This window comes from Micrasema longulum, unplaced genomic scaffold (assembly GCF_059751315.1).
Source record: "Micrasema longulum isolate JH-2025_06_02 unplaced genomic scaffold, ASM5975131v1 h1tg000053l, whole genome shotgun sequence".
Lineage (NCBI taxonomy): Eukaryota > Metazoa > Arthropoda > Insecta > Trichoptera > Brachycentridae > Micrasema > Micrasema longulum.
Window position 1 is genome coordinate 199,477 of NW_028277260.1, and position 25,779 is coordinate 225,255.

Below are 25,779 nucleotides of genomic sequence, written 5' to 3' on the forward strand. Positions count from 1 at the left end.
AGGAGACTAAATTTACACGAAATGCCGCGCTTCTGCAGGCCAAAGATTACACGTTACACAAAATAACAGTTTTCTATGATAGTTTATTAAAAGCTCCCAGAAGAAGTGATTATATTTAATACGGAATGGAAGGTTGCTCGTAAATTTGGATTTCTGGCTTTTATTTAGTTGACAAGGGTGCCATTAGGACGTTTTGGGCGTTTTTTATGCAACTGAAACAGGTGTGCTTGTGTGATCCGAGTTTAAGGTGACTACAAATATTGGACTTCGTTGTCCGTCTGTCGTATGGAGGGAAGTTGTATAAACTTTATTCTAATTTATCGATTAAATGGAGTCGTAAATTATTCCTCGATTTAAATATCTTTTTTACCCATTTGTCGGTGTTTTTTTCCATAATTAATTCAACAAATGGAGCGATTTAAGGAGTAAAATATATAAAACTGTACATACTAGTTTATGTTATTTTGTTCATTTTGTAATAAAATCCATAAACCTGTTAATTTATACCAAAAAATACGTTAACGACACAAATCTGGAGTCATATAGTTGATTGAATGTTTGTTTTTTTAGGAAGTTTTGAAATGCGAAATAGCAAGTTTCTACTTACTTTAACTTACTAAATAAAAAAAAATATATATATATATTTTTTTATTCATAAATTTTATAAAAAGTACATGTTTTTGTAAAATTCTAAACATATTTACTTTTACACATCTAGTAAATGTTATCACTGTAACTCTCCAAAAAAAGAGACTTACTCTCGTGCTTGGAGAGTGACTTACACTGTTTTAGTTGTTTATTTGTAAGAGTTTATATAATTTTAAATACGAGTACATGAAAAGAAAAAAAAACATGAAACGATAATACATTCATACTAATTAAAATTTAATGTTGTTTTTACACGAGTTCAAAAAAATTCTTTAGATCAACTTTAAATTTATTTAGTTAAAAAGTTATCCTTTTGATATCTTGAAAAGTGAAAATAGTTGTACAATTTACCAGACATATTTTTTATCTTACAACATAAACTGAAGCAGAATTGGAACATATTTGAAGTAATATCTACTCCTCGTTTCAAAATAGAAGCAAATGAGAGACAAAGTATATTCAAATACTAAATTGTAATAGTTATGAAATTAGATCATTGAAAGGTGACAAGTTTACTGTTGCTTTTAAATCTGCTCGCATTAAGCTCGATTAAGAAATTATCCTATTAAATTGAAATGAAAATATAACGGTCTTGAATGTATGTTCCGTTATTGTAATATGTGGCTAAGACAATAATTATGCACTGCACTCCGATGCCAAATGATATTTTAATAGTCAATTTAGTTGATCGCCTTTGCTCTAACTATATGCACTAAACATACCTGGAGTAATTTACATAATGACCAAAATATAAATAGCGAGTTTTATGTTAACACCTGTGTCCTTTCACGTTAAAGATATTGATCAATGGCGAATGGTTCTTTTATTCTCTTTGTGAAGCGATTTACTGATGATATACTGTTGATTCTTTTTGTCATTATAATTGGTACACAAACTAGCATTCATTCAGTGCTAAGTATGTTGGTATGTACATTTTTTTAACCAAGTAAAGTTGTATACGGGTATATAATTATACACTGAATAACACTGGTAATTGAATAAGTATTTTTATATTGGTAATTAAATAAAAGGTTACGTTTTCACTTGTTTTTATGAACAAGCGTTTTAACCCACTATCCGGCATCGTCAAGCCAATGAACTGTACAAACAGTAATATATATTTTTTTATTTTTTTTATTTATAAATCATATTACACAAAGTATTTTATAAGTACAATACGTTGAATTACATTCCCAGGAGTTACAACAATTCAATTCGGGACATAAATAATATTGACATTTAGAAAATAACACATATTGAGAACAACAAAGAAACAAAGCAAGTTTAGCACCTTCATAACTAAATATACAACAATAATACATATAAATTAAAGCTAACTAATATATTCATATCAAATCAATTTTAACTGAAACTGTGTGCGTAATAAAATATTTTACTTAATACAGTCAAAAAAATCATATCAATTCAAATAATTTATACTGTTTTATCGAATATGTATTCAAATAAATTAACACTCAAAGCCTTCATTATTCTAAAACTGGTCACATTAGGAATATTAAATTACTTTTTAAAATTTAACAACGTAACAATCTCTTGTTTATAAATTGGGCAATTATTTTCTAAATATATCAATCACACTTCTTACTAATACATATTATTACCACAATGGCTAACTGATCTCTATACACCTCTCCGGCAATAAATTACTTGTGATGTGGATCATTTCCATTATGCATCATTAAGAAACGTTTCGCTTAGTAATTTTATTAGTGACTCTTTTGCATCAAAGTAAAAAGTGCCTGCTTTAAATGAGGCTGCAAAATACCGCCCGTAGACGTGTTACAATTTTTCCATATAAACCCTTATACTTCTTAAAGATTTTTACATACAAATGGTTTTATTTGCAAGATTTCTCTCATTACTTATTATCGATTCTCGTGTTTTCGTTTATGGGATAATTAGATATATCGTTTCATTGTTTTCATATTAAAATGATTAAATTACTATTTTGTTGTTATTTTTTATGTAAACTAACAGTTAAATGATATTTTACGAATGAACCATTAAATTTTAAGGCTATAAAAATGTATAAATTATCAGTTTTAACAAGTATAATAATGTATTTTTGTCTCATTAACTTTATCATGGAAATTGGTAGATAATTCTTCTTGGCGAAAAATAATTTAATTTAGTTTCGACCTTACACTACAACAACAACAACATTCTTTTGCTGTCCATTCGCTCTACATGTCCAAACCAGCGTAGAGCTCCTTTCTTGATTTTGTCGATAGTAATAATAATAATAATAATAATAATAATAATAATAATAATAATAATAATAATAATAATAATAATTATTATTATTATTTATTAGTATTATTATTATTATAGATAACTTATAAATCGCCATTTTCGTAACAAAATACCTCAAGGGCGCTTTAAGTAATTTAATTAAAATAATTTATTTTGTTGTCACATGCTACGGGTTTATTCAAATGCTTATCTTAGCCTTGCACAATGTACGGATCTCAACATTTGAGCATCTATCGTACATAGTTTTACCACACATTCGCCTGAGATATCGCATTTTGACAGCATTCAGCCTACTTTCATCCCTGTTTTTCCAAGTCCATACTTCGCTCTCATACATCAGGGGCGGGACCAGGACTCCAGCTTGAACTGCTAATTTTGCCTCTTGCGACAAACATTTATTTGCCAAGGTTGATTTAAGTGCACCGTTCACTCTGTTCCCGGCCCTCACCCACCTTTTAATATCTTTCTCAGTCATTACATCCCTAGTAAACATACTTCCCAGGTACACAAATTCCTCTAGTTGTTTTAGTATAACCTAATTCACAGCGATTACACATTTAGTCATGCTTTCATTTCTTTCAAAAACCATCACATTCGATTTATCGACATTCATCAGCAAATCGCTACCCTTGCATATATCGTAGACCTTTGTTACCAAGAATTGCAGTTCCTCTTTGTTGTAATCAAGAAGCACAGCATCATCAGCATACAAAAACGTAAATTATTTTTAAAAATATATATATTTCATTGGTATTAGATACTACGGCAGTTTTCGTTTGTTTTTTATTATTCAAAAAAACATATTAAACGATTACTAGATCAGTTATCTTTTAAAAAGTGCCATCTGGATGGTCAAATAATGTGTTAATATTAATATAGACATTATTTGATTCTGTTTTGTCACTTCGGTATCTTATTTTCGAACCATGTAACGGTAGCATTGATTTATGCAATTCGCATACATTAAATTACATTATCCGTTCAAGTTGGTATGTGGGTGCATAAATATAATGTAAGGCGTGCTTCCCCAGCCTGAATTTGACTAGATAATGTAATGATCGCGCCGCAAAGTGAAGTGTCGTGTATCTATCCCTAGGTTCTGGGGTTCGATTCCAGAATGGGTGCGTCGCCATTAGATCAGCTGGGAGGTGAGTGGCACACCCTCGCTTCTAGCTATTGTAACACATGTTGAAAAAAATTCAGAAAAAACACATCTACAAATAAATTTCGTTCTAGAAATATCTAAATACTGACGAATTTTAAATAACTTGCTGGGGGTAGGTATGAATGTATTATCCGCTACGTCATGTAGTGGTTAGCGCGTTGATTATTATTAGCAGTTCACAATAGAATCCTGGTTCGGGCCCCAATGTATGGACTTGGAAAAACAGGGATGAAAGTAGTCTGAATGCTGTCAAAATGCGATCTCTTGGGCGAATGTGTGGTTAAGTTATGTACGATAAATGTACAAATGTTGAGATCCGTACATGATGTAAGGCTGAGATAAGCATTATCGACAAATCAAGAAAGGAGCTCTGCGCTGGTTTGGACATGTAGATTGAATGGACTGCGAAAGAACGGCTAAGAATATTTACAATGCGAATGTTGATGGATGTAGAAATAGAGGAAGACCGAGAAAGACATGGCATGAGCAAATCTAGCAAATACTTGAAGATGGACATGTCAATAGTCGGAATAATCGGCGCGCATGCACGAGAAGATGTATGAATGTAGAGGAACCGAGAACTGTATGCAAAGATAGAGTGATGTGGCCCTCTATCCTTTCTGCCTATCCTAACGGGGAAACGGCGTGATGGCTTGTTTGTTTTGTAGATCAATTACCGGTTTCGTTGCTCTCGAAATTTTATCAGACTTGTATGTTTTTATCAAACACTAATTAAATAGGAGGATTTTAACGTTATTTATTCGAAACATTTTATTTGGGGTCTTAATTATTTTGAATTTTCTTTAGAATTTACTGTATAGGTAATTTTTTCACTAAAAGACGTCAACGTTTCACAAGGAAGGTTCGCCTTAATTTACGATTAAATTGCTATTAGAAAATTAGCATTGCAAATAGTAATAAAATTATTGAGCTAAATTATGTTTCTTCGCAATATTTTTCCGTTATTTATTTATATTTGTTCTTCAATCTTCACATCTTCACATATTTCTCAAACCTAAAATCTTAACCCCGCAGATGACTTTTTGTTAAGGGTGGGTTTATTCCTTCTCTTTTCACCTTCATATGTGTTTGTGTGACATCTGTCTTTTAAAGTGAGGAGTCTTTATTACATGATGCGTCTGTGTGTGCATGTTTGAGATTGGGTATGTTGTTCACACCGCAGTAACTGGTACTTTGAATAAAATATTTCCATTCCCGTGAAGAAATTTGATTTGTTGATGAAATAACTCCCCCTTGCTACCCCTTGTTTCGGATGGTTTTATGAGAAAATGAACAATAAATATTATGTGATTATGATATCTAAGGTGAGTTAGATCTTTATAATAAGACCACCATAAGTATTGCAAGTATAAAATTTTATTTTATGTTTATATTTATGTTTATTGTTTTATTTTTGTTTATATTTATAATTATGTTCATGTTTATATAGTAGAATCGGATCTGCACTATTTTACTGGAATAAAATAAAATAAAAAATAAAATAAATAAATAAACCTCTATTTTTGTAGTGAAAGGGCTGAAACCTTTATTGGTGTAAGTAATATTGATCTAGCTGAATTATTTTATATTTTTTTTAATCTATAGTTTTTCAAACTGTTAGGCCACGTTCTGATTTTATCGCATGCCTTAAAATACTGAAATAAAATTGTGTTATTAAGAATTATTTCTTATCTGAAAACATTGAACGAATACCATTTTTGATAACTGAAAGTTGTCTCTCCATTTTAAATTGGCACGCGACTTATTTCAGTACTTTTATTTTTACACACTCACAAGCAGAAATACTACACTAACCGCCTTCACTGCTTCGCCAATTAGCGTTGGGTAGACTAATTATCGAGATCTTAAACCAAGTAAAATATTATAATTTATAAATACTGAAAATCATCAAGTTAGAACTTCTAATATAATTGTATTAGGTGTATTATTTTCATAACATAATTACAATATTAAAACTTTTATTAGGTGTATTTTTTTATTATTTTCATAACATAATTACAATATTAAAACTTTTAAATTCCTAAATTAAAATAATTTCATAGTTTTTCCCTGTCACATCAAAGAATAGATGCACATAAATAGTAAGCATAAAAATTCAACAGTACTAAAAAAAAAAAATCGATCATTCTTGAATTAATAGGCATCAAGCATATAATTATTACCGTCTCTATACGTATATAAAATGTCGTAAAATAAATGAACAATAAACCGTACGAACCTAGTAATAAAATTAAAAGTTACCACCTCCATATTGGCTAAGTTGGAATGTTTGTCAATTAGTAGTTAATTACTGTAATATACAACAAATAATTCTATAAATATTTCTTCCCCTTGTTAAAATTGTAATGTGTAATTAATACTTGACAAACAAGTGTGGTAAATTCATGAAACTATTCGTAATGCTTCTTAAATATTTTAATAATGTATTTGACTGAAAAGATGAATTTTTAACAACACTTAGACTCTTAAAATAAAGCAAACTTCCATATTTTTGTTATTATTTTGATGGGTATCTAATAATAAATACATGATAATAAAGACGAAAAAACGCCTAAAAAAATATAAGTAAACGGTTAGAACGCATCACAATGTTTTTTTAAAATCGTATTTAAAAAACACCGCGTTTTAAAGAAAAATAAAGACTTTAAAAATACAATCCTTAAAAATTTACTTGCATTATTTAAATTCCGTTTATAGAGAAAACAACAAAAGTAATAAATAAATTAGGCATTACAAAAATAAATACGTACCTACCTTAAGTTTATAAATAAATCAGTTATTAAATAATCTGTTTTAATATTATACATTATTTTGAATTTATTTCCATGCCTAGTATTCTGTTTATTCTGTTATTTTCAAGTATTTTTCATACCCTTTTTAATTTGTAGTATATCATAATTTTAATTTTTCTGCTTTTGTTATATAATATTATAGTTTAAATTTTAAAAACGTCTCTAAAAAAATTATTATCTGTATGTCCCTAAATGAGTTTTTTTTAAAAAAACTCCTTGGGAATATTGTATATAATTATGTATAATATGTTTTCAATATAATAAAAAAAATATAAAAAAAAAAAAATATATCAATGAACCGATTTTTTTTTAATGAATATTTATGAACCAATTTATATATACAAACGTGTAACGTGCAACATACTTAACGTGCCTAAGTGTATTTAATATTTGTGTAAGATTTATAAACATAACATGTATCTCATATTTTATTACTTATACATGTTATACAATTTGTACTAATTGGCTACTACCGTTAGTAAATAAAAAATAAATATATATGCATATATATATATATATATATATATATATATATATATATATATATATATATATATATATGTATATATATATGCATATATATATATATATATATATATATATATTTATTTTTTATTTACTAACGGTATATGCATATATATATATATATATATATATATATATATATACATGTGTATTTTTTACATCTAACACAGAGACTTTAAAAAACTCGATAGTATTAAAAGTTCCGTTAAACCGCTTTAAATTTAGAAACATATTTTGACCTCTCTTTTGATTTTTTATTTATTGTGAATATTTTTTTTTCAATGTTAGAAAAAAAATATTTCACGGCATTTTACGTTCATTGTACAAAAAAAAATATTTTGTTTGGGTACTTGTCGCATTGAATAATGTAATCATTAACAAGTAAATAAAAGTAAAAAATTAAATAATTACGCAACAAGCTATTCACATTAATAATTTATTCTTGATTAAAGGCAAGGTGGTCCAAGTTTTCAGATGTTTATCCAAGGAATTTACTAACCCTTTCAATACCACAATAATTACCGCGTATGCTTTAGTGAAATAGTTCGTTTTATGAATAAAAGTGTGTTTTAGATTCTTTACAACACTCGCAACTCCAAAAATCTTAATTCAAATAAGTTTAGCATTAGCATTGCCTGGTTCCATCTTAATAAAGTGCTCAATAAAATTAAAATGACAAAAAAAATAAAAAATTAGTGATGTTTTTTCAATTATGAACATAAAATCACTGAAGTATAATCAAATAGTAATGATGCTTCATTGAACGATTGTTTGAAATTATGTTCCGAAATATGAGCGTTGTCTCACGCGACAACGCTTATTTTTCGACAATGTGTTATTATTATTTTTCGAACACGCGCACATTGCTGTGTAAAATGCGTATTAGAATAAAAAAGACTAACTGTTTATCACTGGCGAATCATTAAAATAAGCGATTATGCACAGCTTATTATTATATTTGACTTTCGATAATAATGTTTTATAGTAAACATGTTTATGCGAAAATAAATAAAATAATTTTTATTTCACCACCACCGCCGTTTATATTCTTCTACAAATAAATATCTATTTAGTGCGCCCAGTCCGTTTCCAGTAAATGATGAAACTAGCCTATTACCTCAGCTTATTTCTCCATACAAAAAAGTATATAATACACTATATTTTACATTTTTAACCCAAGTAAGCTTTTTTAGTACTAAAACCAGCTGGCAGATTATAAATATTTTTGAAAGATTTTTCTTTGATAGGATACCGTTGACATATTATGTATCACATAGGACATGTGGCGTTTGCAGTGGCCGTTTTTGGCATTATTCATTTTAAAAGGAATCGGCCAGTGCTTAGTAATGACGGTCATTGCTGAATGTCATTGTGGTATTTGTTAATAAACTTTGGTTGTATTCTATTAAAATAGTGTAGAAAAAAAACTACGTGTATCGCGTGATTATTAATGAATTTGTTTGAGTTGATTTTCACAGAACCACAGAAAAATTGTAATTTATAATTATACTACCCACATATTATGTACGTATATGTAGGTACAAATCAATAAACATTTTTTTGTAGATTACCTATAAAATAAATCACGGCTTGCCACTGCTGTCTATGCAAGTTCAAAGCTGTATGTCGCGCCCTTTTACGCTGCTTCGCGTTTACTGACTACAAGTTAGGTTCCGGAACTTAGATTGAATGAAACACATGACGGGTGTTTAGTGCTTCATCTAGTGTATACATATAAATCAATTTTATACATTGATGTATATGTATACACTAGAATTGATGTATAGTATTTCGTCTGTGTATTTTTTAAAAACGTTTTGCTAGATTTTGACATTTCTTCTTCTTCTTCTTTTCCACGTCCGCTCTTAAGTGGAGCATGTGGACATCACCAGTTGCCTCCAGGAGACCCTATCGCCAGCCAACACTCTCGCTTCTTCCCATGTCAATCCAGCGCCCCTTAATTTCGCCGATCCGATTTTAACATTAGAAATTAATTATGTTTTTTTTACCATTTTCAAATACATTGCGTCTTCCAGTTTATTAAATGTTATATTGAGTATGGATATCTCAATTTTTTTTTATCGTTAAAATATTAAAACATCTTTTTCCTTTTCTACTCGAGTAATGGCAGTAACGGAATAACTATATTTTTACCGACTTTAATTGATTTAATATTATTAATGTATGAGTCTCATTACTTAGGGAAGTGTTGATTCCGCAATAAAAAATATCCCTTTTGCATTCTTCACACCGGCATCCACGCACACATGCGCAGTAGGCAATGTTGGTATTTACGAGGTAGGGTAAAATGGTCCAAATTCGACACCTGAAGTGGTCAACTGGAGCAGTGCCGTACTTAGAACATACATTCCGAAGACAGGTGACATAAAACTGAAATCTAACCGTTTTAGAATTAAAAAAAAAACTAATTTGTTGATAATTACAAACGTGTGTTAATTTATTCGTTATTTTAAAATACTTTTAACATACTCGATGTACCTACATTTTTGTGTGTCTTAGCTGGAAAAGAATATAGTTACAAGTGTGAAATGGAGCCGGTGGTCAATCACGACGATTAAAAGTCCTTAACCAACACTTATCTATAAAAAAATATATAACGTCGATAATTACCAACAAGTGCGCCTATTGTGATTGAGCTGCGGGACTCTGAACGCGTGTTTTCGACTCGATGGGTACTCTCAGATAAAAAGGCACAATTTGAAGTTTACGCACCGCCAAATATAGTAGATATACAACAACAACAACAACAAACCATCACGCCGTTTCCCCGTAGGGGTAGGCAGAGAGAAAACAGCGCCATATTACTCTATCTTGGCATACAGACCTCGCTTCCTCTACATTCATAATCTTCTCATGCACGCACGCCGATTATTCCTACTTTTGACATGTCCATCTTCAAGTATTTGATGGATTTGTTCGCGCCATGTCTTTCTCGGTCTTTCTCGTTTTCTGCATCCATCAACATTCGCATCGTAGATCTTATTAGCCGTTTTTTTTATGTCCTTTCGCTCTACATGTCCAAACCAACGCAGCACCCTTTCTTGATTATGTCGATAATGCATGTCTCAGCCTTACACACTTCACGGATCTCGACATTTGTGCACCTATCATACATCGTTTTACCACACATTTGCCTGAAGGATTGCATTTCAAAAGCATTACATAGCAGTTGATATATTTTTTCCAAAAACAACAGCGGTGTAATGATTATTGCGACACATTTATTTCTTGAATTTGAATAAAACAATAAATCAGTACATTGACACGTTACGACTTTTGAGAGCAAATGCATATTTTCAAGAATCACGCCGTAGATTATGCGAATAGGAAATATATATTTAAGAACGTTTCTTCATACTTAAATAACTCAAAGACTACAATTATTGTGAACTTGTGCCATTATTATCGCTCAGGTGTAAATTCTGTTTATTTTTTGGCGGGCTTATTGATAAAAGTAATATCATTTAGGTAACAACAAAAAAATGGCAAAAAAAAATTATTTCAATCAAACAAGTGTACATAAGGCGTTATGGTTTGCATACATGAATTTAGTAATTAAAATATTTTTACCATGCAAAATTATACGAGTACCTACACTGCCGTCATAGGCAAAGGCAGCTTTTCGACAAAAATCACAAAATGAGTTAAATATGAGGTAATGTTCTACAAGAAATTGCAAACCATTTGATATCCAGCAAACAGCGATAAAAAAAATTAGTACGAAAAACGTTATTAGGTTTTTTAGATTTACTGTGGTATTGGCAGCACTTTCATTCATATGATTATTCTTAGCATGATAAATATTTTTTGCGTTCAAATCCAGCATATTTATAAAAATAAAACTTTCCGAATTCGGTGTGAAAATGCCCATTCGAAGATCACAAAAAATACGACTTCTTTATTTAAAAAAACGAGAGAGATATTGTCGATCGAAGCTAAACTGGCAGTGCACAACGGAGTTTTAGTCTTAACACTTATGTTTGGAAGTGAAACATGGAACTGGCAGAGGAAGGATGAAATCCGAGTGAACGAGATAGAAATGCGATCTCACAGACGAATGTGTGGGAAATCAATGTAAGTCAGGGTTAAGATTGGTAAAATCAGGCGAGAGTGTAAATCTTAGTGAGGTATAATTAAGATTAAAAAAGAGTCTTTGAGATGGTTTGGTCACGTAGAACGAATAGATGACAAAATAATGGTAAAACAGGTATATATGGCGAGAATGATGTGGGATGAGGACGACCAAAGAAGACGCGGCATGATCAGATGAACCATAATATTAAGTCTGGTCACGTCAAAATCAGGCAGAACTAAAGGCATGTATAACAAGATGTATGAAGCGGAAGAAGCTATAAATGTATACCAAGATAAACGTGTGTGGCGATCCATTCTCTCTGCCTACCCCTACGGGGAAATGACGTGATGGTAGTAGTAGTAAGATATATATATATATATATCAAGCCACGTATCCTAAATCCTTTAAAATAACATGTACATTACAAACTAAAATTGAATACGTACATATTATAAATAGACAAAAAATACATAAAAAGATTCTTGTCAAAGTAGTGGGAAAATCCTTCTCCGGAAAACTTCTTCGGATACATGGAACAGATCAACATTCAGCATAGCGGAAGCCTTTCCAACAGGCACAACCATCGGCATGTTAGTCTTGTATATCGGAGTATGAAACAATTTATGCTGACGCTGTCTTAGATAATTATCAGGAACATACAAACCAATGCTCATTAAATTTCAGAGTTATCGATCATATTGCGCAACAACCGATAAAAATGTGTAGTCAAATACACATTCCTTCTAGTCTCTCAACTGTTACAGCCAAGCATACCCTGGAGAAACTCGGTCGCGTAGAGCCACAGATAATACCCTTGTTTTGAAATCTATAGGGTTTTTTAAGTGCGCCACTGGTCGCGAGGTGGTTGACCAGAACTGCCAGTGGTCGGTTGTGGCCTTTTTTCATTACTCTCAGTAGCCGACATGCACCTACCATTCTAGGCAGTAAACGCGTACTGTCTTCCGTATATGATTTTTTAATAATAAAGAAGATATAATACTTTTTAATTAAGGCCCGGCCTCTTTCGCGTACAACCGGTCCAATAAATTCCTTGTGTAAAATGTGGAAAGCCACCGGGTTTTATTACAAACTTGAGGAATCAATCAATTTATTTATTTATTTACTAAAAATTGCCTCTGGTTCAATTGACTGTCCTGAACTACTATGCAAACTTTCTATCAATGTTCCTTCCAAAGTTTTAAGAAATAATCCTCCTCTTCACATACCTCTTATTTCATCTAATTATAGGCATAATTCATATTTATGGCGAACTTTTAATAATTTTAATGTAATACATAAATCATTTAACATAGATTTATTTGCAAATAATCTTAATGACGTACGGCGTTTGCCTTTGAAATCATTCGTAGTATTTTTTCTTTTCTTTTAAATTTACATTTAATTACTATTCATTTTATGTTCGAAAATCTTTTTTAACTTACTGTGATGCTACTTGTGAAAACCTGTAATTGGCTTATTTGTTATTTGTTTTATTATATATATATATATAAGATAATTATAGTTGTTGGTTATCCAAATAAATAAAATAAAATATTTAATATAATATCTTCGGGGTCGTAGAGCAACGACGCATGTGATCTTTTTCAAATTTACGTGAGAGTGGTTTAAATTTTTTTTTGCCACTTTATTTCACAACTTGACTCATAAGTATTCCATTTTATACTTGAGTTAGTTATATATATATTTTTTTTCTAACCTGGAAAAAAAGCCTTTTTATAACTTTTTCAATATTAAATATAAATGAAAGTCTGTTGCGCATTTTTCGCACATCCGTCGTTGTTCTACTATCCTGACGATATGTTTATTTTGAATCATTTAACAATACTTTTTAATATAATACAACATACATGAAGAAAATTTATGGAAGTAAATGTACAAGTCAAGGAATTTACAGGGTTTATGATCGGTCTTTGGCTTCTTTAAGTGGCCACTTTACGCACTGCGTAACTTTCACCATTCTGCCTATGTTTACACATATATTCCTTCGATTCTTCAATCTGTTGATCTTAGTGAAGTTAAAGAGCCGAAACCCTTATTGATTCGGGTGACATTCTGAGCGAATTATTTCCCCTACATACAAGACAACGCCAGAAATAAATAAAAAAAATGTAGTTCTTCTTGGACCAGCTGGTTTATTAAACAAAAGAAACCGGACTATTGACAGGTCAGGCGGGGTATGGGACGGGAAAGAGCATCATGGCTCAGAAGTCTTAGGCAGGGTTCGGTGTGCCGGATACAGCAGCGCTGATTAGACTCCGGCTAAAGAATTTTGCCTTCTGCCACAAACATTTATTTGCGTCAAATAAAAAGCGTCTGATTTGTATTTTGTGTATCTAGATAATATGTATTGTCAAAAATTTAATTGCATTAAAATTCATTGTAATGATATACAATTAATGTTTCGCTTTTGAACTCAACAATAAATACAAACGATATTATTTTTGTAATAACATTCAATGCAGCACCATATTGGTTGACTGTACGCTCCGTTAGAGCAAGAAAAAAGAATAATATTGTAATTTTATTTTATAAGGCTATAAACTCATAAACGATTAATCCCCTTAATTATCGAGTGCTGCAAACGATGAGGTGTCTGCTGCACAAATCTAGACCCTATGTAAATTGCACCGAAGGATTAAATTGTTGGTCCACACGACCGCCCCTTGATCGTCGTTGAAAACTGACGAGCAGACTACCGTTTCGTATAAAAACTCTTAATAAAGCACTCCGCTACCGGATTTGAGGCGTTCACAATAATAATTCAAGAATCCGTCATGTGTTATTTTTGTATTAATTAATAATGAAATTGATCGATGGAAGGTACAATTTAAAGTTAAGTGCGGAAGGTAATTTAGAAAAATGTTCTATAAGCCGCACCAGACAAAAAACACCTTATCGTTTTTACAAATATATATTTTTTTTTTTAAATAAATATTTGCGTTCTTATGATTTACCCAAATATTTAATTTTGAGGGCCATTTTCAACGAGTTGTAAATAACTCACTATTAGAAAATGGAATCGAGTTGGGGTAGAGTGGGATTCGAACCACGGACCTTTGGTCTGCGAGTCCGAGACACTAGCCACAGGACCACGACCCGATCATTATCTATTCTATTCGTTGTTTTTCAAAATAATAAAATACGTCTGAGACAAGTATTATTATTAAGCTACAAATGCTGAGACGGCCATTAGGACATAATAAAGGAGAATTTTGATCAATTTTTTTTGCAACAGAGAGAGAAAACATTTTTGAAGAGGGAATATGTAAGTGAAGGCATTTACAGGGCTTATGACCTGTCGTTGACTGGTTTAAGTGGCACACTGAGTAACATTCACCATTCTGCCAATGTTTAAATATCTATATTTTCTCAACTCTTCCATCTGTTGAAAAGAGTTGAAACCTTTATCATGTGGGCAAGATTCATCTGGCTAAACCATTTCACCACTAGGCAACGTCTGAAAACAATTTTTAATTTTTATACTTCTTATACCAGTTAGTTTTATCAACAATGTTTTGAGTATGTCCAAATGTTTGTCAAACATTTGAACAATCCGTCCAGTCTACAAACATTTGAGCATACTCAAAACATTCTTAAAGTGATTTTATTTTATCTCATTTATGGAAAATTCAAAAAATGTATTTTTGTTTTCAAATAGAATATTTTTTTATTGATTTTTGCTTTATTTTTTAGTTTAAAAATTTTAGGAAGTTTTTATTAAAAAAAAAAAACAAATATTGAACATATATATATATATATAACACAGGCGCCGTGGCGCAGTTGGTTAGATGGCTATCTGTGAAACTGGCGTCGCGGGTTCGATTCCCGCCAGTTGCAAGAAAAAAATCCAAGAAAGATTTTTTTCTCAATTGGTCTGGGTGTTGTTGTGTATTTTTCATTACCTTCTTCCATATCCCCTCTATCCCACCTGCTGACAAGCCTCAAAATAGAGGCTTAGCGGGTTATTCCTTTAAAAAATATATATATTTTTTTTTAACTATTATTAAAAAATATAATGTAAGTTACGAGTCTACATCATTAAATGAAAACAAAATATGTTTTTTGGAAATGGTAGAATTGGTTCTGTATTATGTAGCATACTGAAATGAAAATTATTTTTATTTTTACTATCGACAACATTAGTGAAAGGGGTATGGGCAGCGAAAGCTTTATTTATTTTAATTTATTTGAAAATGAATTAAGACTGCGGTACGATCCCATTTGCTATTTAATGATGCACACACTTACACACACCTAAACACTTACTCCCACATACACACAAACACACCTATGCACTTACTCTCATACAAATACACATAAACCCTCACCCTTTTGTTGTACCACAATTTGATATATATGATTTTTATTTAGAAAATTCGCTGGTCTGTCCTTAAAACGTATCTTTTTTTATCTTATTTTATCATTGTTGACTGTTTGTTTCTGTAAAATAATAAAAACATTTAAATCATAAATGATTACTTTTTATGCTTTGCACGCTGCGTTATGTATTTTAAAAGAAAATTACAATGATAAATGGATGCTAGTTTGCAAATTTTAATTGATTTTTTTTACAATTGTAACCATACACCTTTTTTTGACAGTGTATTTAAGATTATGTTGCATACTTTAAAGGCCTTATAACTTTAGATTGTAAATATTTTTTTTTTATGGTGGCTACTTTTTTCACAAAATACATTTAAAAAATGAAATAAAACATCTACGTAGAAAAACGTTTTCTTTGATTTAAAATGTGTAATGGTTTTTATTTTTTATGTAGTAAGTGTGTACACTAAGATACAGATCGCGAACCTTTTGCACACTTGATGCAAAATCAGATAAACACTAAATCAAAATAAATGTTTTGAAATATCCCCCTTCCAATAAGTACATAAAACATCAATTTAACCTCTACATTTACCGTCGGTACTTAACAATATTTTCAGAAGGTCCAAATGTTTGTAGACTGGCTGGATTCCACTCCCTAGGGACTTATTAAGATTGAAATTTATTGGAACAGAGAGGAAAAACATTTAGAGAAGCAAATGTCTAAAAGAATATAAAAAATCGGAATTCAATTTTAGACGTTGCCTAGTAAGTAAAATAACTCAGCGAGATGAATCTCACCCACACTAATAAAGGTTTCCGCCATTTTACTTCAAAACATTCAACAGATATAAGAGTTGAGAAAATGTGCATGTTCAAATATGGTGAATGTGAATGTTACACAGTGAGTAATTAGCCATGTAAATGCCTAGATTCCTATATTCCCTTCTAAAAAATGCTTTCCCTTATTGTTGCTATGAATTTCAAGCGTATGTACTTTTTTCGAATCTTCTTCAATGGGTTTAATCAAGAATTTTAGGTATCTCAAAATCATATAATAATATGTACGTATATCAAGTACAGTAAAAATTACAATGTTAAATTATTACATAATATTTTATCTTATCAATACGCCTATCTTGTTAATTATTTTACTTTAGAAAAAATACTTATTTTAAAAAATTATTTACTAATTGATTATTATTTACACTTAATACTATTTTTGTAAAGCGCCCTTAGAATACCTACATATTTTAATAAGAAAATTATGGTATATTAGTTTTTAATATCTCTCCCTTCCCGGTTACGTGTAGCTAGTACACATCTCATCTAATAACTTTAATATCACTTTAAATATAATAAATTCTGGACTAAGAATTTCGGTATTTCCCCATCATACATTTACGTATCGGTTAAAATATATTTTTATTAAATAATTTAAACTTATTAGGAACAGTCAAATCATGTTATCATGAATCGGAGATAAATGGCCAATTCAATATGAATTTTGCCAATGTGTCGCACATTGTCGAGTATAAAGTAAAAGAGTACCGAATATATAATTGTCTCACACACTCTTTACGTCTGAATTTCGATACTCCAGTAGATTCGGGAGTGATAGAGACAATATCACACGTCACACGCGCAAACATAAAAGTTGCCAATACTTCTGCCAGTCGCCAGTTTACCAGTTAGTAACTCTTGGATTTCATTAGGGGCAGTTTTTTCGCCCACGCTGCGAGCATGAGCTTATGATTTTATCATGTTTCAAGCAATTAGATTAAAAATTATAAATATACAAATACTTTTGACTTTAAATAATTAAATCAATTGCCTATGAATATTCCATTTTTCCGATTGAATATCTCATTTTTTTCACATGTGTAGTCATTATTACACAGCACAGTAAGGCGAAATGTTTTTGGCAGTAAAAAAGGGAGAATCATAAAATATTCTTAACTCTGAAAGGACTTTCTTTTAAAATGCATCTTCAAAAGATGCTGTAACGTCGTGTTACATTAAGCAAAAGACGAAATATTTTGAAATACACTTATTTAAAAAATAAAATTTTACAAATGTTTATATAAATGTTCTCTACTGTTTGGTAATCTATTTTCATAGCAAAATACTATTTTCATAAAAAAAAATAATCATACCAAAATACGCCTTCGCTATTTTTTAAATGAGAGAGATATTACATCAAATCTTGTATTCCATGTAGATTCATGTGATGGCCACACAAGGCTTAAACACGTTTTTTCTTTCGTGCCACTGTCAAAAAAGGTTTGTCATTTCTGTACTAGGAACAAACGTAATGTATGCTAAGCACGTGTGTCCTTGTACAAGACCTTGGGCTTTAGAGCGGTGAGTTTTGTTATTCTGTAGGCTCCTATAGTACCAACTACCAACACACTGTACCTGTACATATACATCTGTACATAACACATACAAACATCAACTTTCTCGCCATATGAATGCATAGGTAAATGAACGAAATCTCACTAAACGGTACCGTCGATGCGTTCCTACAGCAAGGGCAGGCATTTAAGAAGCAAGCGGTGTTGTCTCTCTTGATTCGCGATGTCACACTTGCCATTTCCGCCTAGCTTATGCTATATACATACCGTTTGTTAATTATTAACTTTGTTAATTTAAGCAGATTTTATGAATGTTTAAATTATGTATTATGGCTTACTTAAGCCTCTTGATTGGCTTAAATAAAAAAAATATAAATATAGGAAAATACAAGCTTTAAATCTGTCAATAAAACACAAAAAAGATGTAGGCTATAAAAAAAAATTTGACGTTATTTTATCTTTTAGTCTATTAATTCTTAAAAGGACTAACCTGCAGTCCGCATTAAATGCCGCAGCGAGGTTAATTTTTGGAATCTCAATGTTCAGTCATATCACTCAACTACTTCACACTGGCTACGTTTTCCACAGGGGGTGGAATACAAACTCTGTTGGCTTATAATGTATATATCACTGCACAAATCTGCTCCGAAATTCATAAAAGAACTATGCATTCAAAGAAACTACACGCAGACGTCTTACGCTTATATGAACTACATATTTATATTAGATTCTAGTACTTGCTACATATGTTAATCTCTATGAGTTTTTATAATCTACAATGGCTTAATTCACAATATTGAAACAGCGAGTAACTATGATAAAAACCATCACACTATTCTGAAGATGTAAACCGTGAGGTCCTTTAATTAATTAATAAATAAGTAATAAATTTGAAAAATAAACAACACAATGCTAACAGGATTATTTTTAAAAGAATTTTTCTCATTTCTCACAATTATGTTAATAAATAATTTTTTATTTTTTGTAATTATTATTCTCTGAGACAAAAAATTCACTTGTTTCATTGCTTATGGCAGCACGACGCGGTTAAGAAGACATTTTTATAAATGTAGGTACGTCATCTTTAAAGTTATATTACCCCAACTTGATTCCCATTTTCTAATAGTAAGTTATTTACAACACTTGGAAAACGGTCCTCAAAATATTATTTTAGCAAATTACAAGAAAGAAAAAAAAAACATTTTCAAGAAAAATATAGGTGCAAACTATAACATTTTCAATATTATAATAATTTAAGGTGATTAAAAATCGCTGAAAAGATACTTCATCAATGCAATGGAGATGACAAACTATTATTGAATAGTTTATCGGGACAAAATATATTTTAATACTTTGTTTTCTCTATTTTATTTTATTTTATTTTATTTGGGAAATCAACAGTTCTACATACATATTTTTAGGAAACAAACAGATATAGTGGATAAACTCAAAACTTATAATAGATTTCCACATAGTTTACAAAGTTAGTAAAGAAAATATATAACATATCAAATAAATACATACAATTTATACATATAAAAATGTTATTTTCATGTACTCAATAATCGAAGATTTTTTTATTTTTATTTTAAGAACATTAAGTTACTGTAAATTGGGCGGGATTAGGACAAGAATGCTTGAAGAGAGGATAAGGAGTGGAAGGGAGATGTACATATTTATTATTATAATGTCTACTAAGTTACATAATGCATTTTTAGTGTAAATTTTAAATCTGAAAGAGTGATGTTTGTGTAATCTATATTTTTAAATTTTGTATTGTACATTGAAAAAGTCCTACGAAAAAAAGCATTTTTAACATACGATGTTTTACTTATTGGTACATGAAACAGGTGGTACCGTCTACAAATCCTGGCTGGCACATGTATTGTTATTAAACCAAGCAGCTCTGTACAGTCAACCATTCCTGTCATAATTTTGTAAAGCAGTAGTTGGTCCGCACACACTCTGCGGTATTGTAGAGAAATGATTCCATGGAAGGTGGAGGCAGTGAGAGTAGATACATAAGAAATACCGGTTTTGTATTTAAGGTACTTTATACATTTGTTTTGAATATTTTCTTTTCTACTTATATATATGGCATACTTGGGATTCCATATCGGAGATGCGTATTCCAAATGGCTTCTGACAAATGTATAATATAATGAAATTAGGGCCTTCGGATTATCAAAGTGTTTACTCATTCGAATTATGAAACCTGACATGCTCAATGCTTTGGAGGTAATTTTATTGATATGCGATTCAAAAAGTAGTTTTGAGTCTAAAACAATCCCAAGATCTTTAATTATAATGTATTAATATTGTAATAATGTGTATATTTTATTGAATAAAGACTCTATGAATTTTTTTTATCACAAAACGTCTTGTGCTTCAACCCGCATGGACGATTGAAATTCTAGCTCACTTATTAACAGCTTACGATATAAACAGTGAAATAAAAAAATGATTTTAGGGTTACGTGAATTAATTCTAATATATATAATAGCACCTACAGTTGTAAAATACTTTCAATTTTGCATTGATATAATCTGCGGTGATAAAATGCATAAATATAATAAATACAATAATTAAACGCACAATGTGACAAAATAAAAAAACAGGAAAAACTATTTAGGTTTCTGGATAGCGTATTAATTTATACTTGTTTTTAAAGTCATTGAAATCCGCAATAATGACAGTAATAGAGAAATATCACTTACTACGAATACCGAAAAAATATATGAAATGGATTTTCAATAATTAATTGTATTTCCAAAATCAATTTGGATATTGTGGAGAAATGTTTTCATACATAATGTGAAAAAGAAATTTAATAAAAATACATTGCTAGAAAAACGCGACGTGTTTGGCCATGGTTGTTGTGATGTCAAGATTCGTGATAATGTTCGAAAAAAAATTCAATGGTCAGGAGCAAATAAACATGAATCGTGACGTATTGAGGCCTTGGCCAATGGAATGACCGTTTTTGTAGGATTCAAAATTACAACTTAAAAAATATTTTTCATGCTACTGATAATTAGCAAACAATTTTTTGTTTTCACTTAAAAGTGTTTTATAAAAAAACTTGATATTCCATATATGTGACCTCAAATAAAAGTTACACGTGTTTAAATATAAATACATTTTAAACGCTTGTTATAATGTACTGCTCAGGTTGTGTTAAGTAGATGTAAGGCGCCATTTTATTCATAATAACAAGTCGAAGCTGCCACATTAATAAATATTTTTCTGTTTTGAATACCGACGTTACTTGAATTCTCTCGGAACAATGGACCGGAGGAGAGGAACAGAGACGTAGCGTTGGAAATTTCATTAGTGGGAAAGAGAACCATGGAGCGTGGTCAATGTTTTAGTTAAAAGATATGGCATTACTTGACTTAAAATTCATAACATGCAATTCGATAGCAATTTATTATTCTTCAGTGGCTAACGGTAAGGTCATTCCGATAAAGTGAAAGGGTTGATACAATTATTTTGGTTTTAGGATAAAATATAATAACAATTGAAATATCGTTAAATATTATTTAAATACCCTGTAGCTACTATCAAACTTTACAATAAATGTGAAATATTACTGAATTACTAACATAAAATTCAAGGTGGATGTAATGAATCTTTATTAATAATGTCCGGGTCTAAAGATTTATGAAAGTCGTAATGCATTGGTTAATCTTACTTTTGTAATGTGTTCTCGTCGGATAGTTCTGCCGACTGGTGAGTTAGCTTCCCGGAAACTATATGTACTACTAGCGGACCCGACAGACGTTGTCCTGCCCTCTCGTTTGCTTGCCTGCTATTAGCTGGTTCAGCAAACGTTTTTTCAGTATTCAAATTTTCGATAAACTGTATACTTAGTGACGTTTGACATTGAATTTAACATGTCAATCTTTTCCATTTCACCTACCGGGTCCAATTGTGAATCTAAACCATCCAGGGACCTCTAAAACACACATAAAAAATAAAAAAAAATTCTTTTTAGTGTTATGAGATAATGTGCGTGCTCCCACTTTCCATTATGTTGTATTTCAACTCAACACGGGGCTCTTAGCCTCATAGAGTTAGGGATACGTTTTCTTTGTAATACTTTGTATGAATAAATATTTTTAAAAAAACGGAAATCCATCACAATGCTATCATTGGTTGATTAAAAAAAAATTTAACGTAGTTTTTTAAATTAATTTTTGCATGCATTTTCGAGAAACTTCGTAGTACAATTAAATGCCCTAATTTTTACCGCGTGTAAGAAAATATTTTTTATATCCGATTTCCCGTAGCACTGAACTTCCTCATTGAAATGCTAGTATTATTGACCAGAACGCAAGAGTTTTAGATGGAAAAAATAAGGATATTAGATAGATAGTTAAAAATCGAAATGCAACGCGTGAACGCGAGAGTTTCTTACTGAATATTGGACTAAATATTTTTATAACGGAAACGCATGGATGTTCAATTTTTTTCATTATTCTTAATCTAATTATGGACTCGCTTTGAATTATAAACAAACTTTCTTATTTAATTACAGTATGTTTATGTTTTTCCTCTTTTTTCTTTTCAGCGGCCGCCCTCATCTTCCCTTTCGTACGGAGGTCCTACGAATGAAGATGTTCGCTCCCCCGGCTCAGGTGGCACCCCCGGACCCCTCACCCACCACCCCCCGCAGACGCTCGACGCCCCCGATCCAGGTAAGTCCTAGAAAAAAATTAAATTTAAATATTTTAATTGCAACCCTAAAAGCGAGATTTATAAACGCAAAACGCGCAATACGATATTTTTTTATTTAACAAGGTTTCTTTCAACAAAGTGTAGTGAAAATCGGCTTAATATTTTTTGGATCGATACATATTATATAAATATCCGGCCCAGTGATTACTCCAATTTATTTTTTTAAATTCGCCTATATTTATTTTATAAAACTGAAAGTACATGTGTGTTTTATTTTATTCAGAAACTTATGTCAAATTTATTGAGACATAAATCTCAACTCCATGGAACCAAAGTCCTGTGTTCAGTTTGTTTGTTTGTCCGTCACATCTCCGAAATGGCGAGTCGTAGCGGCCTGAAATTTGGAAACGTCATTTAAGATGCGATTTAAAGGTTAACGTTGCTATTTTAGAGTAAAATTTGAATCAACCTCTACTCGATAAAGACTCAAAACTCCCTGGACTGGTACCTAAAACGTAAGACTGACCATCTTACCTTCATGTAAGAAAAATTATCAAGATACACTGCGATTGGTGTACCAATGCAGTGCCCTATGCACCATTAGGTGAGGAAAGGGAATAATGATGATAAATTGTGATTTTTATCGTTAAATGCTTAATGAAGTTTATTATTACTATTTAACAATTAAAGATAGTGATTATTTCCCCTTAAAATCGTTGCCCAGGTTCTCAATAATGTGATTATTTTATGTGTTTTTCTACGAAGATTTGCACATACTAAAATATTGTTGATATCAGTCTTTTTTTATTTAAACACCATGTACTTTGGTATAATCACTCAATAAAGATGTCAAGTTATTTTTAAATTCTTGTCAATGGGAATAATTATAACGAAATCTCGGAATAAGCCGATTCTCCCGGTGAGGAGTACATACGACAGACAAGGACGTGCCAAATTTGGCATGCATTGCCATATCTTTCCAACACCATTCTCACATCTAATACATAATTCCCGATATGATGTGTTTGATGGATGTGACGACTCCGGGGTGAGGTGTGCACTGTTGCATTAATGTGTAGTATATTGATGGTAGTACCCATGAAACAGGGTTGCCACAAACATTTTCGAGAAGGAAATATGAAAGTCAGTCTTATGATCTGTCTGGTTTAAGTGGCCAGTTTACGTTTAACATTCTGCCTATGTTTGAAAATCCATATTTCCTTAGTTCATTAATTGGTTTATTTTTTCTAAAAAAAAATACAAGATAAAGTGTGATCAACAATGTTTCGAGTGTATCCAATTGTTTGTAGATGGGTTCTAGCCTGTCTATATAGAACACACTAAATACACTGTTATTCAAAGTAACCGGTATAAGAAGTATACAAATTGAAAAATATTATATATTCAGGCGTTGCCTAGTAGGTGAAATAACGCAGACAGACAAATCTCACCCCCATCAATAAAGGTTTTAGCTCTTTTACTTCTCAAAAGTCAACAGATGGAAGAGTTGAGGAAACGTGCATGTTTAAACATAGGAGAAATGGTAAATGTTCCTAGAGTTTAAAGTGGCCACTTAAACAAGCCGATGATGTGTGTTTTTTAACATTTAAAGGCCTGAAAATGCCTACACTTCCATTTTTCCTCTCAGTTGCAATAAATTAAGAAAAAGTTTTATTTATATATAATTGGAACTGACTGAGACTGTCTAAGACACCCAAACGTTAAGGTAATACGTAATTGATTCCAGGCGGAGGGGCCGACTACGGTAAAAGCACGATCACTAAATTTGGTGTTTACTGTTTGAGCTGTGCAAAAGTTACGTACTCCATTTTAAAAATATTTCCCTTTCTCTGTTAAATGTAATTAATGCAGGCAATAGAAACCATAATCGTATATGATGTCTTAACATTATTGTGTTTTCTTAACATTATTTATTTGTTTTTTTTAAATGAACTTTTATCATTATCACTACTACTACTACCACTACTACCATCACGCCATTTCCCCGTAGAGGTAGGCAGACAGAATGGACACGTCTATCCTGGCATACATTACTAGCTTCTTCCACAGTCATACATCTTGTCATGCATGCCCTTCGGTTCTGTCTGCTTTTGAGATGACCAGACTTAAGATTTTGGTTTATTTGATCATGTCACGTCTTCCTTGGTCGTTCTCGTCTCACGTTGTCGTTCATTTTCGCCATATATACTTGTTTTACCATTCTTTCGTCGTCCATTCGTTCTACGTGCCCAAACCATCTCAGAGACCCTTTCTTAATCTTATCAATTATACTTGACTCAGATTTACACTCTCGCCTGATTTTTATCACTTTCGTATTTTTTATTAATTTTTGGTTAGACTGGAGAAAATGGCTAGTAGCAATTGCTAATGGCAGTCCGCCATTTAACCATTTAACCATGTACTCGTATACCTTGGTTTTATTTTTGTATTTATCACATTGTATATTATGGTTGATAAAGGTTTATTATTATTATTAAATATCTATCAAATGTATTATGTTAGATGAAGATGCCGAGTAGTTTTGTTGTTATTATTATGCTGTTTTACAATATAGTCGTTGGCACATCCCTGGAGAGATGGCAACAGTGATGTATTGTGTGCAAATCGGTGTATTGTTGGTTGATGTGCTGAGATGATGCATGTACAATTTCTACGGCAGAAGTATAATGCTTTCTTTGCAATCAAAATCCGCAAAATATAGCCGTCGCCGATTTTCATCAAATATAACAAAAAAAAAACCGCTTTTACGATTTGTTTTGAAGGATTAGGGAGTGCGTAGTAAAGTGCAGTAAAACAAACAGTTAAAAGGTCATTCTCTTGCGTGCGCATGGTGCATTTTAAAACTAGGAAAACTAA

The 25,779-nt window shown here is 31.2% G+C and overlaps 1 protein-coding gene across 1 annotated transcript in view; it reads left to right on the forward strand.

Annotated features, from left to right (window-relative positions):
• LOC148285167 (homeobox protein homothorax-like) overlaps positions 1-25,779 on the forward strand; it is a 211,854-nt gene that overhangs the window by 165,005 nt on the left and 21,070 nt on the right. The window contains exon 7 of the mRNA XM_088229423.1: positions 22,796-22,922. Within this exon, the coding sequence (XP_088085549.1) occupies positions 22,796-22,922 (127 nt within the window). The remainder of the gene's footprint in view (positions 1-22,795; positions 22,923-25,779) is intronic.